Source organism: Dendrobates tinctorius, unplaced genomic scaffold (genome assembly GCF_039654945.1).
Source record: "Dendrobates tinctorius isolate UK_male_01 unplaced genomic scaffold, ASM3965494v1 ptg000028l, whole genome shotgun sequence".
NCBI classification, from domain to species: Eukaryota; Metazoa; Chordata; class Amphibia; order Anura; family Dendrobatidae; genus Dendrobates; species Dendrobates tinctorius.
The window spans coordinates 94,689,151-94,711,882 of record NW_027361696.1 but is presented as its reverse complement, the minus strand read 5'-3'; the positions used below and the strand labels follow the sequence as shown (position 1 = coordinate 94,711,882).

Sequence of the window (22,732 nt, the reverse complement as noted above, 5' to 3'; positions counted from 1 at the left end):
TAGCTATGTCTCCCACATGGATTTTTGCAAACTGCAAACAGGAATTGTAATAGCTTGATTTCAAAAATAGCTTTCTTCATGCCACTCCATAAAGGACAGACATGTGGATTATATGACTATTAGTTTTCCTGTGAACAGATTCTCCCACCTGAGCCATGGCTCTCTACAGCTCCTCCAGACTGATGATGGGCTTCTTTGCTGGTTCTATAATTAGTGCTCTCCTTGTTTTGGATGTCAGTTTAAGTGGATGGCCATGTCTTTGTAGGTTTGCAGTTGTGCCTTTTGCCTCCAATAAGATTGAACATCTCTGTGAGATGTTCAGAGCGTGGGGTATTTTGTTATAACCTAACCTTGCTTTACTTTTCTCCACAACCCGTTGGTGTGTTCCTTGATTTTTATGATGCTGCTTGATCCCTTATGTTCTCCAAAAAACCTGTGAGGCCTTCACATAACAGCTGTAGTTATATTGACAATAAATTACACATAGGTGGACTCAATTTGCTAATTATGTGACTTCTGGATGCAATTGGTCACTCAGGATTTTATTTAGGGTTATCAGACTACAGGGGACTGAATACGAATGCAAATCTCAATTTTCAGATTTATATTTTTAAAAAATTAGAAAACTTATAATTTCCTTTAAACGTCACAAATACGTGCTACTTTATGTTGGTATGTCACATAAATTCCAAATAAAATACATTATAAGTATCATACATTTGTGGGTGTAATGTGGCAAAATATGGAAAAGTTCATGGGGTATGACACTGTAAATCAGTGCAAATTTCAATACTGGAAAGCATGTAATTACTTGAAAAATAAACATGGGACAGAGGAGAGAGAAGAGCATCTCTTTCATTTCAAAACATAGTGTGAATTGAGGCTGATGTCATATGGTCGAAAGATCCAAAGTTAAATATTAAAGCTTTGTAACTAATGTGAAGGGTTGCCACACTTAGCTGCTTCCTCAGGTAGACACAAGAACTCTCCATGTGTCTCTTCCAATATTTTCAGTACTTTGTCAAAGGTGTCTCGTTCATGGAAAGTCGTAGCATGACGGAATCCCTTGCTTCTCTGTCTAGAGCCATCAAGGCAACCTCCGACGCTAACGCAGGTGTCCTGGAATACATCCTCATCATTTCCCTTACCCGCTCAGTCCAGCTCCATAATAGAACGTTACTCCCTGTAAACTTGGGGAGATTGCTCAAAATTGTCCCCAGCGGAATACTGGCCCTTGGACCACCCCCAACTGCTTGGTCTGCCACCTTTGCGCCCGTAGATTACATTCTGCTGACTACGCCAAGTGTAAGAGTAGGAGCAGGAATGCAGGATGCAGTGACGGTACGCAGGCAGCAGAGCAAGGGTTAATAGGTTTATTTACAGGGGAAATACTCCACACAGGGAGGTAAAGAGTTAAACAGTATAAAAGGCACAGTATAATACAATGGTACAAATATTAGCAAATGTATAAGGAAGTCCTAATACTGCAGCTCTGGCTGCGAACTCGATGGTGCCGGCAACGCAGTGTCCTCATTAAAGGGGTCAAGCAGACAACAATACCCCCGTCTTCTGGTGACAGTAGTCTGTCTCCAGTACCTTCCACTGCCCTTAGTCCATATACTGTAGTTTCCTACAAAGGTAAGGTCCACGACTATTGTCTAAGCTCGTCGAGACTCCTGCACAACTCTCCTCACAGTCTGGATCAAGCAGGCCCAAAGTGGCTGATGGTAAAAGGGGTCACGATCTGGTTTGGGCCCCACATGGCTCAGAAGTTGTTTAACGGCACGGTCAAGGTACCAGGTTCTGTCCTGTCCTCGGTAACTTGTATTATACTCATGAACATGGAGCATCCTGTGCCTTACTTTCTGATGGTCACCGGACTCACGCTGTACGCCCCTTTCTCTCTGGTCCCTGCTGTTGGCGACGGGTGAGGTCTGCCATCTTCCACTAACTTGCACACTGCCGATGTTCTCATGACTTGGCACTTCTCTCTTTGGCTGCTGCATGACTGGCTCAGCTCTTCTCAGTGTGCATATCTCAGCTCAATGTACACAGCTTGGCTCTGCTTTGCACTGCTCCGCAGTGGTCTTTCTCTCTGGTGTGCTACTGTACACGCTTGGCTCTGCAGGCGACAGCGCTCCTCCTTCTATGTGACTCCTCGCAGCGTTGTTACTCCATGCAGGGGACAAGGGAAGCAGAGTGTGCCACTCACCACTCTGCGCGCTGCTCTGCCCTGGCGCCAAACTGCTCTGCTTCATGCACTTTCTCCTTTTATCTCCCTGCTGCGCACCGCTTCAGTCTCTCCTCGCCCCCTCCTGTCAGCTCGAAGCTCCGTCTCTCTCATGCTTCCCTGATGCAGCAGGGGAAGGTACGCCCCACTCATGCTTCCCCCCATGAATAATGGATGCAGCTTTTCTAGTTCCGGACCCGGCATGCAGGTACCTGAGGTCTGGTCTATCTCCTTACACCTGCACCTCGATGCATATTGGCTGGCTCAAACCAGGTACTCTGTGGATGTTATACTAATGTGCTTATGGGTATATGTCATTTATAGTATACGTTTACATGAGATGTAATGTTTATATACCTGTGTTGTGTTAGGGACTAAGGTAAGGACAGTTAGCAACATAGTTAGGCCTAATGTTTAGCATAGTCTGAGGTTATGTGAAGTATAGTGCAGTGGGGGCACTATAGAGGCAGGGATGTAGATTTAGATGTAAGATAAGATCGTTAACTGGTTTTAGCCAGAGTAGTAATAGCTAATGTTTAACCCAATAGGAAGCTAGCAAGTGGGAGGAGCTAGTTCTGAGGTAACTGGATTGTTATAGAAAGAGTTGTGGGGAGTTGTGAGGTAAAGCGTGAAGGGAACAGAAGCAGTGATAAAGGGGCAGAGACAGTGAAGTGAAGGCTCGGATTACAGAAAAGATGGAAACTGTCGACAGGAAGCAAGTGGGACTGGGCAGCCTGAGGGAACAAATGGCGAGGTTTTTTGGCAACTCCCGAGACGTTCCTGAATGGAAAAGGAATGGGGAGCCCCTGGATGAAGCGGGTCTATCATCTGTTAGCTGTGCTACAGAGTACCTGGGAACCAGATCTTGTGCCAGAAGACAGTATTATGGAGAGTCTAGAGAAGTAAGTTTCTATGTCCTGTGGAAAATACTGGACTGTAACTGCTGTACCTGGGAACGAATTAAGTAAAGTTTTGCAGAAAATATATAGAGACTCTGACAATATTTGTGTGTGCGTGAGAAGAAAAGGAGCCGTGCACTCGGAGGAGAACGCTGGCCCACAGATGGGTGAAGCACCGCACACACAGCACATTGCAAAATGGACATTCTGATTTTACAGTGGCGGAGCGTTGGGGTGTGGAAGAGTCAAAGCCCCTCACCACGACTGACACCCTGGCCCCCGTTACATGATGATCACCAGACCGCATCACAGGTCCTGTTAGCACACATGTCTGTGTCAGCTCTGCAGGAGGTGGTATAATGAGCACTCTCCCTCCCACTCTGTGAGTGCTCATATAAAACTAGCCCATTTATACAGCTTTTCTTTAACCCTGCCAACACTTAGTGTGCTGGAGAAAAAATATCCTGGTTTCCTACCACTGTCGCCACATATCTCCCCTCATACACTGTGCCAGTTGACCCTGTCACACTTACCAATATAATGTCATTTTTAAATACCGTATATACTCGAATATAAGCTGAGATTTTCAGCCCATTTTTGGGGGCTGAAAGTCCCCCTCTTGGCTTATATTGGAGTCATATACCTGGGGGTCGGCGGGGAGGAGCAGCGGGGGGGTCAGAGATCATACTCACCCCCCTGGAGCGATCTCTGCAGCCCTCCTGCTTCTCCACGGTCTCCCTTCTTTACTTCAGCGGTCACATGGTGCCGCTCATTAAACTCATGAATATGTGCATATTTATGAGTTTAATGAGCGGTACCACGTGACCACTGAAGGCAGGAAGGGAAACCGTGGGAGAACAGGACTGCAGAGACCGAGCCAGGACGGGGTAAGAATAGGCTATATTCACCTGTCCCCGGTCCATCAGTGCTTGCTGCTGTCTGATGTGAGTGTGACATTCAGACAGCAGAGGGCGCGCTGACATGGTCAGTGCGTGCCGTACCCTGTGCTGCCTGAACGTCACTGACAGATGACGTGGCAGATAGCGGCAAGCAGCGATAGACGCAGGACAGGTGAATGCCTCATGTGCCGGGTCCTGAGCACCCAGTGACGGGAGAGGTGAGTATGTCATTTTTTTATTTGCAGCAGCAGTGGCAGCATATGGGGGCATAATGTATGGAGCATCATATGGGGGCAGCATATGGGGGCATGATATATGGAGCAGCATATGGGGGCATGATATGTGGAGCAGCATATGGGGGCATGATATGTGGAGCAGCATATGGGGACAACATATGGGGGCATGATATATGGAGCATCTTATGGGGGCAGCATATGGGGGCATAATATATGGAGCAGCATATGGGGGAATAATCTATGAAGCAGCATATGGGGGCATATTATATGGAGCAGCTTATGGGGGCATAATCCATGGAGCAGCATATGGGGGCATAATCCATGGAGCATCTTATGGGGGCATAATCTATGGAGTAGCATATGGGGGCATAATCCATGGAGCAGCATATGGGAGCAGCATATGGGGGCATAATCTATGGAGCATCTTATGGGGGCAGCATATGGGGGCATAATCTATGGAGCATCTTATGGGGCAGCATATTCTATGGAGCATCTTATGGGGCAGCATATTCTATGGAGCATCTTATGGGGCAGCATATTCTATGGAGCATCTTATGGGGCCATAACCTTTATGGAGCCACATATGGGGCATAATATTCTAGGGAGCATCTTATGGGGCCAGTATTAACCACTGTGCAGCATTATATGGGGTGTATTTTGTATGGAGCATCTTATGGGGCCCATCATGAACTGTATGGAGCATTATATGGGGCTCCTGATTCAATATGGCTATTCAAAAACATTTATCCTACTGATGTCTCAATTAATTTTACTTTTAGTGGTATCCATTTTTATTTTTGAAACTTACCAGTAGCTGCTGCATTTTCCACCCTAGGCTTATACTCGAGTCAATAAGTTTTCACAGTTTTTTGGGGCCAATTTAGGGGGGTCATCTTATGCTTGGGTCGGCTTATACTCGAGAATACGGTATATAAAATGCAATGTGATATATTGGTTCCCTCTCAGAAAATGAGATAATGGAGGCTTCAATTACCAGCCGAGTTAATGTCTTCTAATAACGATAATGCTGAAAACACCTCATTATAACAGCCGAGTGATTTTGCTCATATCAGCCAAACTAATAGATTCCTCAGAAGGATAGCTGGAAATGAATTTCACTGCATTCAGTTTGTATGTTTCACTCAAAGGGAAGATGCCACAACTATTAACAACCAAATCCACCTACGACAATATACAGGAATAGGCTATGCTATAGATCAGTGTTTCCCAAGCTCCAGTCCTCACGACCCCCAACAGTTCATGTTTTCAGGATTTCCTAAGTAATGCACAGGTAAAGGAAGTATCATCAAGGCATCAGGAATTCTTTCACTTGTGCAACACTATAAAAATCCTGAAAACATGACGGGAGTTTGGCAAACACTGTTATAGATCATAATAGTATCAGGTGGTTGGAGATCCATTGTTGATCTATTTGCTCACTGAATATTGCACCATGCCTAAATGTTTGAGGTGTACCAGCCAGAAGTTTTAAGGGAATGTCCCACAAACAATATTTAGAGCTTATCCAAAGTATTGGTGATAAATATATGATTGGTAACAACCAATCACTGGAATCTCCACAGGTCATGACAAACGGTCTTAAACCCCTGTGAATGGAGCAGTAGTGCACATAGATATATTTGCTTCTATAGGATGAACGTTGTAGGGTAATGTGTGATCACCACTCCCATAAATAATTGAGCACTACTGCCCTATTCACACAGTGACACACAGCGTCGGACTGGCCCACCGGGGAACCGGAGGATTCTCCGGTGGGCCCTGGCATCTGGTGGGCCCTGGCACCTGCAGGCATACAGGGCCAGCAGTTGCCTAGGGCCCCCGCTGCTCCAGGGGCCCCCAGCCAGTGGTGTGTCGCACACCATGCAGCTGCTATGGGGGCCCCTGCCAGCGGAGCAGCAGCGGGTGTCAGGAGGCAGGAGCCCCTGTCCCCGCTGCTAAAGGGAAATGAATATTCACTGCGAAGCAGTGAATCTCATTTCAGGTCTCCACCCCCAGAGGCCCCGCCCCCAGCCCAGTAAGCCGCTCTGCATCAGGGCCGGCGCCGCCCTCAGTCCTCTCTGCTCCTGACTCACAGCCAGTGCGCGATGACGTCACTACATCGCGCACCCGCTGTGTGTCTGGCAGAGGGGGCAGCTCCTGACACTGAGGCCGGGATCAGCGTGGGAGCGAGGAGGAGAGGTGAGTATTGTGTTTTGTTTTGTTTTTTTATATCTCTCGCTCTCTCTATCTGTCTCTCTCTATCTATCTATCTCTATTTCTCAATATATCTCTCTCTATCTCTCTTATATCTATCTATCTTTCTATCTCTATCTATTATCTATATCTATCTATCTCTATCTATTATCTATATCTATCTCTATCTATCTTTATATCTATCTTTCTATCTCTACATCTATCTCTATATCTTTCTATATATATCTCTATATCTATCTATTATGTCTATCTATCTATCTCTATATCTATCTATCTTACTCTATCTATCTCTATATCTATTATCTCTATATTTATTATCTATCTAGCTACCATCTATATCTATCTATCTTTATCTATATATATCTCTATCTAATATCTATATATCTCTATACCTATCTATCTATTTATCTATCTATCCGTTATCTATCTCTATATCTTTTCTCTGTATCTATCTATCTCTATATCTATATCTCTCGCTATCTATCGCTCTATCTATATATCTATATCTATCTTTATATCTATATCTATATATCTATCTCTATATCTATCTCTATATCTCTATAGCTATCTATCTATATATCTCTATCTATCTCTATATCTCTATATCTATCTTTCTATCTCTATATATCTATCTATCTCTATATCTCTATATCTATCCATCTATCTATATATCTCTATCTATCTCTATATCTCTATATCTATCTTTCTATCTCTATATATCTATCTATCTTTATCTATTTATCTCTATATCTTTTCTCTGTATCTATCTCTCTATATCTATCTATCTCTATATATATCTATTATCTCTATATCTATTTCTCTCTATATCTATCTATCTATCTATTTATCTCTATCTCTATATCTATCTCTCTGTATATCTATCTATCTTTCTATCTCTATATCTATCTATCTTTCTCTATCTATCTATCTATCTATCTATCTATCTCTATCTATTATCTATATCTATCTCTATCGCTCTATCTCTATATCTATCTTTCTATCTCTACATCTATCTCTATATCTATCTTTCTATCTATATCTATCTATATCTATATCTATTATGTCTATCTAGCTATCTCTATTATCTATATCTACCTATCTCTATATCTTTCTATCTTACTCTATCTCTATATCTATCTGTTATCTCTATATTTATTATCTATCTTTATCTATCTATCTCTATCTATTATCTATATCTATATCTATCTCTCTATCTATTTATCGATCTCTGTATCTATCTCTCTCTATCTCTATCTTTATATCTATATCTATCTATCTCTATATCTATTATCTCTATATCTATCTACCTATCTATCTCTATATCTATCTCTATATATATATATCTGTTTCTCTCTATATCTATCTCTATATCTCTCTCTCTATAGCTATCTATATTATCTCTATATCTATCTATCTATATATTATCTCTATATCTATCTATCTCTATATCTATCTATCTATCTCTATATCTGTTATCTCTATATCTATCTCTATATCTATCTATCTCTATATCTATCTTTCTATCTAACACTATATCTCTATATCTATCTCTATATCTCATTATCTATCAATCTCTATCTCTCTCTCTTTATCTATCTATTGATCTATCCATCTATCTCTATATCTATCTCTATATCTATCTATTATATCTATCTATTATCTCTATTATCTATATCTATCCATCTATCTAGCTATCTCTATCTATCTCTATATCTCTCTATATCTATCTTTCTAACTCTATATCTATCTATCTCTATACATATCTCTATATCTAGCTATTATCTCTATATCTATCTCTATATCTATCTTTCTATATCTATCTGTCTCTATATCTATCTCTATATCTATCTATCTCTATATCTATCTATCTCTATATATCTCTATATCTATTTTTATTTATAGCCATCTATCTATATATATTTATCTCTATATCTATCTATATATGTATATATTATTATTATTATTATTATATCTGTATATCTCTATCTATTATCTATCTATCTCTATATCTTTCTATCTATAGCTATCTATCTCTATATCTATCTATCCATTATCTATTTTCTATCTATCTCTGTATCTATCTACCTATCGATCTATCTATCTATCTATCTATCTATCTATCTATCTATATTTCTTTCTATATCTATCTTTATATCTATCTCTATCTATCTCTATGAATCTTTCTATCTATATCTATCCATTATCTACTTTCTATCCATTATCTACTATCTATCTCTATATCTATCTATTTCTACATCTATCTTTCTATCTATTTCTATCTAACTCTATATCTATATATCTATATAGCATTATACCCTATGAGGGGGGCAGTATTATACCCTATGAGGAGGCAGCATTATATCCTATGAGGAGGCAGCATTATTCCCTATGAGGGGGTGCATTATACCCTATGAGGGGGCAGCATTATACCCTATGAGGGGGGCAGTATTATACCCTATGAGGGGGGCAGCATTATACCCTATGAGGGGATGCATTATTCCCTATGAGGGGGGCAGTATTATACCCTATGAGGAGGCAGTATTATACCCTATGAGGGGGGCAGCATTATTCCCTATGAGGGGGGCAGTATTATACCCTATGAGGGGGCAGCATTATACCCTATGAGGAGGCAGCATTATACCCTATGAGGAGGGCAGCATTATTCCCTATGAGGGGGTGCATTATACCCTATGAGGGGGTGCATTATACCCTATGAGGGGGGCAGTATTATACCCTATGAGGGGGGCAGTATTATACCCTATGAGGGGGCAGCATTATTCCCTATGAGGGGATGCATTATTCCCTATGAGGGGGGCAGTATTATACCCTATGAGGAGGCAGCATTATACCCTATGAGGGGGTGCATTATTCCCTATGAGGGGGGCAGTATTATACCCTATGAGGGGGGCAGTATTATACCTTATGAGGGGGGCAGTATTATACCCTATGAGGGGGCAGTATTATACCCTATGAGGGGGCAGCATTATACCCTATGAGGGGGTGCATTATTCCCTATGAGGGGGTGCATTATTCCCTATGAGGGGGGCAGTATTATACCCTATGAGGGGGGCAGTATTATATTCTATGAGGGGGTGCATTATTCCCTATGAGGGGGGCAGTATTATACCCTATGAGGGGGGCAGTATTATACCCTATGAGGGGGGCAGTATTATACCCTATGAGGGGGGCAGTATTATACCCTATGAGGGGGCAGCATTATTCCCTATGAGGGGGTGCATTATACCCTATGAGGGGGGCAGTATTATACCCTATGAGGGGGGCAGTATTATACCCTATGAGGGGGGCAGTATTATACCCTATGAGGGGGGCAGTATTATACCCTATGAGGGGGCAGCATTATTCCCTATGAGGGGGTGCATTATACCCTATGAGGGGGGCAGTATTATACCCTATGAGGGGGGCAGCATTATTCCCTATGAGGGGGTGCATTATTCCCTATGAGGGGGGCAGTATTATACCCTATGAGGGGGGCAGTATTATACCCTATGAGGGGGTGCATTATACCCTATGAGGGGGTGCATTATACCCTATGAGGGGGTGCATTATTCCCTATGAGGGGGGCAGTATTATACCCTATGAGGGGGGCAGTATTATATTCTATGAGATGGCTGCATTATATTCTATGAGATGGCTGCATTATACTATGTGAGGGGGCTGCTTTATATTCTATGAGGGGGCTACCCCAACTCCTGCTACATAATTAAGACATGTACAACCTTATATTATACCCGGATATTAGCGTGTTTTACCGCATAATTGGTGGTCTGGTATTTAACTCTATGCAGCTACATAGTGGGCCCCAAGAATGATTTTCTCTGGTGGGCCCAAGGTGTTCCAGTCCGACGCTGGTGACACAGGACCCATGTTCTTGAGGTAAATGGAGGTCCAAGTGGAAAAAAAACCCTGAAGTCCTGATTTTAACACCTATCCTTTAAATTAGTTGGCTACTTTAGCCTTCTTAGGAATATGCCTTCTAAAAGTATATCCATGCCTTCATGAGGAACACATTGTCACTTGGTCATCTATACAGTTAAATGTGAAGATAACAGTTACATAAAATATAATTATGAGAGATGCAGAAAGACACATTTTTCACTAATCACCATGATGATTGGACATTTACATTGGACCTTTAGTATTATATATCATTATAGCTGTGTTTTTCTTTGTTCCTGTCACATTTTCACGGATCCTATAAATTCCCACCAGAATGTCATTTTTCTGTTACCTGTTATAGTATAGGGGTAATAGTTCCAAGCCTTTTCCGTAATGTAGAATATCTTTGGCACAAATCCTCTCACCCACGTTGGAAGTTTGCTGGAAAAAGTACAAGAACAAAAATTAATATGACTGAGAACACTGATCAGAGATACTGTAGATAAAAGCTGAAATGATAAGAATAAGTCTAGGTTTCAACCATGTCTACACTGAGGTGCCAACAGGATTTAATAGAAAAAAATCTATGGCAGATGGAGTCTTTTTGGCATACATTTAGGTGACATACATCAGTTTAAAAGTGTCTCAACTTCATTAAAAGTGGGTGTCTACAAATATGGAAAAACCCCTGCAGTATACTGTATAGGTGTGTATGTCTAGGACATATAGGAATCACTACATAGGGTCTGGCACAGTGCTTACAAAGGGGTCATGTGAAAGAAATGGAATTGCAGACTAAGATTTTGCCTCTGTAACCTTACCATTTTTAACATTATAGTACCGCATGAAACAAATCTAGTAAAAGGTTATTGAATAACTATGTAAAAAGTACCTTCTTGAATGAATTGCAATAGATGTACAGAGTTCACTGTCACAAATAAATCTTCATCGTTTTTATTCAACTTTAACAAAAATCCTTAAAGAGGTTGTCCACTACTCAGGTCCACTAGTCAAAAAACTCTGGTCAATCACTATGTCCCTCCCTTATAAAATAATAACACCTTCGATGTTGGGGCGCTGCTCCAGGGATGTTGGCACTGACTCTCCATGGGATCTTGAGACAAATACAAACCCTTCAGCCAATCAGCACTGGCATTACTCTCCCCGCCATTTGTCAAACCAGATATCCGGAGGAAGTCAAAGAGCAGCTGGAGCTTTCACTTCCTCTTGATGTTGGATTTTTCTGAAGGAGAAAAGAGTGAAATCAGCACTGATTGACCGCCCTTAGAGATTCAGTGTCAACACCTCTGGAATGGCAACAGAGGGGTTATTATTTTACAAGGGGGGACATATGGATTGGGAAGGGTTTCTCAGACTAGTGGACAACCCCTTGGGAGCCCCTGATAGTCAATTGTTGAGGGAGGTAAGAATCAGGCAAATTCAATTACGGAGTGACAATTGTTTTCTTCTTTAAAGGGAATCTGTCAGCAGATTTTTGATATGTAATCAGAAGACAGCAGGAGGCTGAAACAAAGAATTCAGGGAGGTGTCACTTGTCAATGTGCATGCTGTAGTTTACTAACTGTAAAAGATTTATCACTAAGAGATTAATATTGCCGATTCAGCAATTAAGCAGCTCACTGTCTATGGACTTTGTACACAGAGAGCCTGATGTGGGTGGTTAGCTTTCTCAGCTCTGCTTCATTCTAAATCTAAAAGCTCTGACTGTGTCAGAATGGCTGCACCCAGTATACTAAGTGATACATCACTGGATTCAGCTTCTCTTATCTACATTATGCTGCTCTCACATGAGCTAGCAAAAACCTGCTGACAGATTCCCTTTAACAGCTAAGCTGCCACCAAAGACTACTGACAGCAGTTTATCACAGAGAATACAGGATTGCCCGGCAGAGAGAGCGTTCCTGAGCATGGGACAGTCGGGCGAGATAGCTGCTGGCTGAAAGATGGGTTTAGCTGAAAGCTACAGTCATGGCCAAATGTAGTATTGACACCCCTGCAATTCTGTCAGATAATACTCAGTTTCTTCCTGACAATGATTGCAAACACAAATTCTTTGGTATTATTATCTTCATTTAATTTGTCTTAAATGAAAAAACACAAAAAGAATTGTCCTAAAGCCAAATTGGATATAGTTCCACACCAAACATAACAAAGAGGGTGGACAAAAGTATTGGCACTGTTCGAAAAATCATGTGATGCTTCTCTAATTTGTGTAATTAACAGCACCTATAACTTATCTGTGGCACCTAACAGGTGTTGGCAATAACTAAATCACACTTGCAGCCAGTTGACATGGATTAAAGTTGACTCAACCTCTGTCCTGTGTCCTTGTGTGTACCACATTGAGCATAGAGAAATGAAAGAAGACCAAAGAACTGTCTGAGGACTTGAGAAACCAAATTGTGAGGAAGCATGAGCAATCTCAAGGCTACAAGTCCATCTCCAAAGACCTGAATGTTCCTGTGTCTACCGTGCGCAGTGTCATCAAGAAGTTTAAAGCCCATGGCACTGTGGCTAACCTCCCTAGATGTGGACGGAAAAGAAAAATTGACAAGAGATTTCAACGCAAGATTGTGCGGATGTTGGATAAAGAACCTCCACTAACATCCAAACAAGTTCAAGCTGCCCTGCAGTCCGAGAGTACAATGGTGTCAACCCGTACTATCCGTCGGCATCTGAATGAAAAGGGACTGTATGGTAGGAGACCCAGGAAGACTTCACTTCTTACCCCGAGACATAAAAAAGCCAGGCTGGAGTTTGCCAAAACTTACCTGAAAAAGCCTAAAACATTTTGGAAGAATGTTCTCTGGTCAGATGAGACAAAAGTAGAGCTTTTAGGGCAAAAGCATCAACATAGAGTTTACAGGAGAAAAAAGAGGCATTCAAAGAAAAGTACACGGTCCCTAGAGTCAAACATGGCGGAGGTTCCCTGATGTTTTGGGGTTGCTTTGCTGCCTCTGGCACTGGACTGCTTGACCGTGTGCATGGCATTATGAAGTCAGAAGACTACCAACAAATTTTGCAGCATAATTTAGGGCCCAGTGTGAGAAATCTGGATCTACCTCAGAGGTCATGGTTCTTCCAGCAGGACAATAACCCAAAACACACTTCAAAAAGCACTAGAAAATGGTTTGAGAGAAAGCACTGGAGACGTCTAAGGTGGCCAGCAATGAGTCCAGACCTGAATCCCATAGAACACCTGTGGAGAGATCTAAAAATGGCAGTTTGGAGAAGGCACCCTTCAAATATCAGGGACCTGGAGTAGTTTGCCAAAGAAGAATGGTCTAAAATTCCAGCAGAGCATTGTAAGAAACTCATTGATGGTTACCGGAAGCGGTTGGTCGCAGTTATTTTGGCTAAAGGTTGTGCAACCAAGTATTAGGCTGAGGGTGCCAATACTTTTGTCCGGCCCATTTTTGGAGTTTTGTGTGAAATGATCAATGTTTTGCTTTTTGCTTCATTCTCTTTTGTGTTTTTTCATTTAAGACAAATTAATTGAAGATAATAATACCAAATAATTTGTGTTTGCAATCATTTTCAGGAAGAAACTGAATATTATCTGACAGAATTGCAGGGGTGTCAATACTTTTGGCCATGACTGTATCTAAAGTGCTTTAAACTAATGCAGAAATTATTGAGGTCAACAAGAAGTCCTACCAGCTTAAAATGCATAAATGTGTACTTTTTTTGTAAGTGCTCAACTTTCTTCCCTTTCGATCGCTCAGATGTTCAGCTGCAGGTAACTTATAAGTTAAATCTAACATTTTGACAAATTTTGACAACTACCATTACCCATCTACCTGAGAAATTATTGATTTTCATAGTTGCTAAAAGTCTTGTCTAATACTGGTGGGGGCATCACATCAGCACTGCAGTCTATCGGTGGACATTGACTGGATGCAGCGCTCATGTTGTTAGGGCTGGCGGAACGCACCAAATATTAAAAGATGGTAATAAGGTGCGTTCGCAGCCCGGCGTCCACCGTGCAGGGGTGGTAAACTGCTGCTCAGTAATGGCGGACTCTATATGGCGGTATAATAGAAAAACACACGCTGGTTAGCGTCACCTGGTGTGTACAGAGGCGGACTCTGTTGCTTCACAGAACCGCACTACCACAGAACATAAATGCCGGAGCCTGTTTAAAGCTCACAGAGCTCAGCAAGGGAGCACACAGAATGCGGTCACAGTACTCTGCCCCAAGGACTCAGGGTCATAGTCCCTCTAGACCTTCTGGGCGCCCACTATAGACACTGACTATGGTGGAGTGTTGAGCACGTGCACCATGGCGTGCAGAGCCAGCGGTGAACACTGATGCCAGTCTCAGACTCTGCCTCTACCTACAAATATGCCTGGGCACTTAACAGGCTAGGCTGCACAACACATGCGTACCAAGGCTAGGGGTTTCTTAATGAGTCATTCACCAGAGACATTCATACATGCATACAACACTCACTCCTCATAGTCTGGTAATGCAGTCTACACTAGTACATGGCCAAGCGGCCATGCAAACCTTTTATAGCAGTGCAATTCTGGGACCTTCCTGACCTTTCTGATGGTCCAATCCGAGCTGGAGAAGGACCTCCTGAGCATGTGACCTCCGATCTCCAATGAGAGATCGTCCCACTGGCATGCTCAGTGGATCGAAAGGAGGACTTAGTCCCTAGAGTAGCTCGCTGCTGACCAGCATGCATTGCTATAGCTGGACCAGAGGTGGCAGCAGCAACCAAACCCAAAGAGCTGGTCTGAGCAGAGGACCAGGATCGACGAGTCTGCTGAGCAGCCTCCTCTGCAGCCGGAGAGGAATGGGAGACAGCGGAATGCAAGGCTCGGGATTCCTGCTGTGCAGCGACAGGAACCCGACGCCTAACATATGATGATCCCAATATACCAGTGGGGTTGTAGCAATGAGTATGGAGAGTGATGAGTATCAATTTTTGTATTTGTGTCCCATTAATGGACAACTCTTAACTAGTGTTGAGCATTCCGATACTGCAAATATCGGGTATCGGCCGATATTCGCTGTGTCGGAATTCCGATACCGAGTACCGATATTTGTTCAATATCGGATATCGGAATCGGAAGTTCCCATAATGCAATGAGCCACTGTTGTGGCTCTGATTGGCTGCCGAAATGACGTCTTCATGATGCGCGGTCAGTTCGGGCCTTCCAGGGGGTCTGTGCCGAATGCCCGGGGGTTTGTACCTGCCTTCCGGGGGTCTTTGCCGACTGCCCGGGGGTCTGTACCGGCCTGCCGGTGGTCTGTGCCGACTGCCCGGGGGTCTGTGCGGAATGCCGGGGGTCTGTACCGGCCTGCCGGGGTGCTGTGCCGGAATGCCGGTGGTCTGTGCAGACTGTCCGGGGGGGTGTGCAGGCTGCGGGGGTCTGTGCAGGCATCGTCCGATGGGACTACAAGTCCCATCGGGCAATGCCTGCTACCATGACGGTGATTGACACATTAGCCAATGATGGGACAGTAGTAGTCCCATCATCCGGCTAATGTGTTGAATGTAAAAAAAAAAAACCAAACATACTACATACATACTACATGCTACATACACACTACATGCATGCTACATATATACTACATACATACTACATGCTACATACATACTACATACATGCTACATGCTACATACATATTACATATATACTACATGCATGCAACATGCATACCACATATGTACTACATGCATGCAACATACATACATACTACATATATACCACATGCATGCAACATGCATACTACATATATACCACATATATACTATATGCATGCAATATATATACTACATATATACTACATGCAACATGCATACTACATATATACTACATGCATGCAGCATGCATACTACATATATACCACATACTGTGTATACTACATGCATGCAAGATACATACATACAACATATATACTACATGCATGCAACATACATATACTACATGCAACATGCATGCTACATATATACCACATGCATGCAACATGCATACTACATATATACTACATGCATGCAACATACATACTACATATATACCACATATATACTACATGCATACTACATATATACCACATGCATGCAACATACATATATACAACATATATACTACATGCAACATACATACTACATATATACTACATGCATGCAACATACATACTACATACATACTACATATATACTACATGCATACAACATGCATGCAACATATATATATATACAACATATATACTACATGCAACATACATACTACATATATACTACATGCATGCAACATACATATATACTACATATATACTACATGCAACATACATACTACATATATACTACATGCATGCAACATACATACTACATACATACTACATATATACTACATGCATACAACATGCATGCAACATATATATATATACAACATATATACTACATGCATGCAACATACATATATACTACATATATACTACATGCAACATATATACTACATACATACTACATATATACCACATGCATGCAACATGCATACTACATATATGCTACATATATACCATATGCATGCAACATGCATACTACATATATACCACATATATACTACATGCATGCAACATACATAAAACATATATACTACATGCATGCAACATGCATACTACATATATACAACATATATACTACATGCATGCAACATACATATACTACATGCAACATGCATACTACATATATACCACATGCATGCAACATGCATACTACATATATACTACATGCATGCAACATACATACTACATATATACCACATATATACTGCATGCATACTACATATATACCACATGCATGCAACATACATATATACAACATATATACTACATGCAACATACATACTACATATATACTACATGCATGCAACATACATATATACTACATATATACTACATGCAACATACATACTACATATATACTACATGCATGCAACATACATACTACATATATACTACATGCATACAACATGCATGCAACATACATATATACAACATATATGCTACATGCATGCAACATGCATACTACATATATACCACATATATACTACATGCATGCAACATACATAAAACATATATGCTACATGCATGCAACATGCATACTACATATATACAACATATATACTACATGCATGCAACATACATATATACTACATGCAACATACATACTACATATATACCACATGCATGCAACATGCATACTACATATATACTACATATATACTACATGCATGCAACATACATACATACTACATATATACCACATGCATACTACATATATACTACTTATATACCACATGCATGCTACATATATACCACATATATTACATGCATGCAACATACAAACATACAACATATATACTACATGCATGCAACATGCATACTACATATATACAACATATATACTACATGCATGCAACATACATATATACTACATATATACTACATGCAACATACATACTACATACATACTACATATATACCACATGCATGCAACATGCATACTACATATATGCTACATATATACCATATGCATGCAACATGCAAATTACATATATACCACATATATACTACATGCATACAACATACATATATAGTACATATATACTACATGCAACATGCATACTACATATATACAACATGCATGCAACATACATATATACTACATATATACTACATGCAACATACATACTACATATATACCACATGCATGCAACATGCATACTACATATATACTACATATATACTACATGCATGCAACATACATACATACTACATATATACCACATACATGCATACTACATATATACTAGATATATACCACATGCATGCAACATGCATACTACATATATACCACATATATACTACATGCATGCAACATACATACAACATATATACTACATGCATGCAACATGCATACTACATATATACTACATGCATGCAACATACATATATACTACATGCAACATACATACTACATATATACCACATGCATGCAACATGCATACTACATATATACTACATATATACTACATGCATGCAACATACATATATACTACATGCATGCAACATACATACTACATATATACCACATGCATGCAACATGCATACTACATATATACTACATATATACCACATGCATGCAACATGCATACTACATATATACCACATATATACTACATGCATGCAACATACATATATACTACATATATACTACATGCAACATGCATACTACATGCATGCAACATACATACATACTACATATATACCACATGCATGCAACATGCATACTCCATATATACCACATATATATATATATATATATATATATATACTACATGCATGCAGCATACATATATACTACATGCAACATACATACTACATATATACTACATGCATGCAACATACATGCTACATACATACTACATATATACTACACACATACTACATATATACCACATGCATGCAACATACATATATACAACATATATACTACATGCATGCAACATGCATACTACATATATACCACATATATACTACATGCATGCAACATACAGTACATACATACAACATACACTCACTGGCCACTTTATTAGGTACACCATGCTAGTAAGGGGTTGGACCCCCTTTTGCCTTCAGAACTGCCTCAATTCTTCGTGGCAGAGATTCAACAAGGTGCTGGAAGCATTCCTCAGAGATTTTGGACCATATTGACATGATGGCATCACACAGTTGGCGCAGATTTGTCGGCTGCACATCCCTGATGCGAATCTCCCGTTCCACCACATCCCAAAGATGCTCTATTGGATTGAGATCTGGTGACTGAGGAGGCCATTTGAATACAGTAAACTCATTGTCATGTTCAAGAAACCAATCTGAGATGATTCGAGCTTTATGACATGGCGCATTATCCTGCTGAAAGTAGCCATCAGATGTTGGGTACATTGTGGTCATAAAGGGATGGACATGGTCAGCAACAATACTCAGGTAGGCTGTGGCGTTGCAACGATGCTCAATTGGTACCAAGGGGCCCAAAGAGTGCCCAGAAAAAATTCCCCACACCATGACACCACCACCACCAGCCTGAACCGTTGATACAAGGCAGGATGGATCCATGCTTTCATGTTGTTTACGCCAAATTCTGACCCTACCATCCGAATGTCGCAGCAGAAATCGAGACTCATCAGACCAGGCAACGTTTTTCCAATCTTCTACTGTCCAATTTCGATGAGCTTGTGCAAATTGTAGCCTCAGTTTCCTGTTCTTAGCTGAGAGGAGTGGTACCCAGTGTGGTCTTCTGCTGCTGTAGCCCATCTGCCTCAAAGTTCGACGCACTGTGCGTTCAGAGATGCTCTTCTGCCTACCTTGGTTGTAACGGGTGGCAATTTGAGTCACTGTTGCCTTTCTATCAGCTCGAACCAGTCTGCCCATTCTCCTCTGACCTCTGGCATCAACATGGCATTTCCGGCCACAGAACTGCCGCTCACTGGATTTTTTTTCTTTTTCGGACCATTCTCTGTAAACCCTAGAGATGGTTGTGCGTGAAAATCCCAGTAGATCAGCAGTTTCTGAAATTCTCAGACCAGCCCTTCTGGCACCAACAATCATGCCACGTTCAAAGGCACTCAAATCACCTTTCTTCCCCATACTGATGCTCGGTTTGAACTGCAGGAGATTGTCTTGACCATGTCTACATGCCTAAATGCACTGAGTTGCCGCCATGTGATTGGCTGATTAGAAATTAAGTCTTAACACACAGTTGGACAGGTGTACCTAATAAAGTGGCCAGTGAGTGTATATACTACATGCATGCAACATGCATGCTACATATATACAACATATATACAACATGCATGCAACATACATATATACTACATAAATACTACATGCAACATACATACTACATACATACTACATATATACCACATGCATGCAACATGCATACTACATATATACTACATGCATGCAACATACATACATACTACATATATACCACATACATGCATACTACATACACTCACTGGCCACTTTATTAGGTACACCTGTCCAACTGTGTGTTAAGACTTAATTTCTAGTCAGCCAATCACATGGCGGCAACTCAGTGCATTTAGGCATGTAGACATGGTCAAGACAATCTCCTGCAGTTCAAACCGAGCATCAGTATGGGGAAGAAAGGTGATTTGAGTGCCTTTGAACGTGGCATGATTGTTGGTGCCAGAAGGGCTGGTCTGAGTATTTCAGAAACTGCTGATCTACTGGGATTTTCACGCACAACCATCTCTAGGGTTTACAGAGAATGGTCTGAAAAAGAAAAACAATCCAGTGAGCGGCAGTTCTGTGGCCGGAAATGCCTTGTTGATGCCAGAGGTCAGAGGAGAATGGGCATACTGGTTCGAGCTGATAGAAAGGCAACAGTGACTCAAATTGCCACCCGTTACAACCAAGGTAGGCAGAAGAGCATCTCTGAACGCACAGTGCTTCGAACTTTGAGGCAGATGGGCTACAGCAGCAGAAGACCACACTGGGTACCACTCCTCTCAGCTAAGAACAGGAAACTGAGGCTACAATTTGCACAAGCTCATCGAAATTGGACAGTAGAAGATTGGAAAAACGTTGCCTGGTCTGATGAGTCTCGATTTCTGCTGCGACATTCGGATGGTAGGGTCAGAATTTGGCGTAAACAACATGAAAGCATGGATCCATCCTGCCTTGTATCAACGGTTCAGGCTGGTGGTGGTGGTGTCATGGTGTGGGGAATTTTTTCTTGGCACTCTTTGGGCCCCTTGGTACCAATTGAGCATCGTTGCAACGCCACAGCCTACCTGAGTATTGTTGCTGACCATGTCCATCCCTTTATGACCACAATGTACCCAACATCTGATGGCTACTTTCAGCAGGATAATGCGCCATGTCATAAAGCTCGAATCATCTCAGATTGGTTTCTTGAACATGACAATGAGTTCACTGTACTCAAATGGCCTCCTCAGTCACCAGATCTCAATCCAATAGAGCATCTTTGGGATGTGGTGGAACGGGAGATTTGCATCAGGGATGTGCAGCCGACAAATCTGCGCCAACTGTGTGATGCCATCATGTCAATATGGTCCAAAATCTCTGAGGAATGCTTCCAGCACCTTGTTGAATCTCTGCCACGAAGAATTGAGGCAGTTCTGAAGGCAAAAGGGGGTCCAACCCGTTACTAGCATGGTGTACCTAATAAAGTGGCCAGTGAGTGTATATACTAGATATATACCACATGCATGCAACATGCATACTACATATATACCACATATATACTACATGCATGCAACATACATATATACAACATATATACTACATGCAACATACATACTACATACATACTACATATATACCACATGCATGCAACATGCATACTACATATATACTACATGCATGCAACATACATACATACTACATATATACCACATGCATGCAACATGCATACTACATATATACTACATATATACCACATGCATGCTACATTTATACCACATATAAACTACATGCATGCAACATACAAACATACAACATATATACTACATGCATGCAACATGCATATATACTACATATATACTACATGCAACATACATACTACATACATTCTACATATATACCACATGCATGCAGCATGCATACTACATATATACTACATATATACTACATGCATGCAACATACATACATACTACATATATACCACATACATGCATACTACACATATACTACATATATAGCACATGCATGCAACATGCATACTACATATATACCACTGTGATAAAACACTCCAGGATCGCCTTTGCTGGGGTCAAAGGTCACGTGCGTTCAGCATGAAACTCAGGCGCAGAGCTGGGATTCGGGTATAACTGACACTGGGTCAGGTTTATTAATGGTGAAAGCAATGCATAAAGAAATAAAACATAAAACAAATCCTTGCCTGTCCGGCACTAACTAAACAAAGTACAACCTAACTACCAACTGGCGGGTTTCTCCCGTCCAGCCAAACCACAGTTGCAGTGGGCACTGCTCTCACTCACGTGTGTCTCTCACACAGACAGGCTCTCTGTGTTCCCAGGCTGAGACACTCACACAACCACCTTGCATCCTTTTATATCCACCTCCCATTATCCATTAGTAAGCAGGTGCGATACTGACCAGACTAGGCCACATAGGAAAGGAATCTGGGCGAGATATACCTGCCCTCATCCACTATTCCCACATGATGCTCACATATCCCCCCCTTCTGCTCAGACCACTCCGGTCGAGCAATGACACCCGCCAAACAGTGCACTCGGGACAGGGC

At 41.4% G+C, this 22,732-nt stretch overlaps 1 protein-coding gene across 1 annotated transcript in view; it reads right to left on the bottom strand.

Moving 5' to 3' along the window:
* Nucleotides 1-22,732, bottom strand: part of LOC141085641 (cytoplasmic phosphatidylinositol transfer protein 1-like) — a 224,428-nt gene that overhangs the window by 71,146 nt on the left and 130,550 nt on the right. Inside the window, exon 3 of the mRNA XM_073571180.1 lies at nucleotides 10,728-10,816. Coding sequence (XP_073427281.1) covers nucleotides 10,728-10,816 — 89 coding nt within the window. The remainder of the gene's footprint in view (nucleotides 1-10,727; nucleotides 10,817-22,732) is intronic.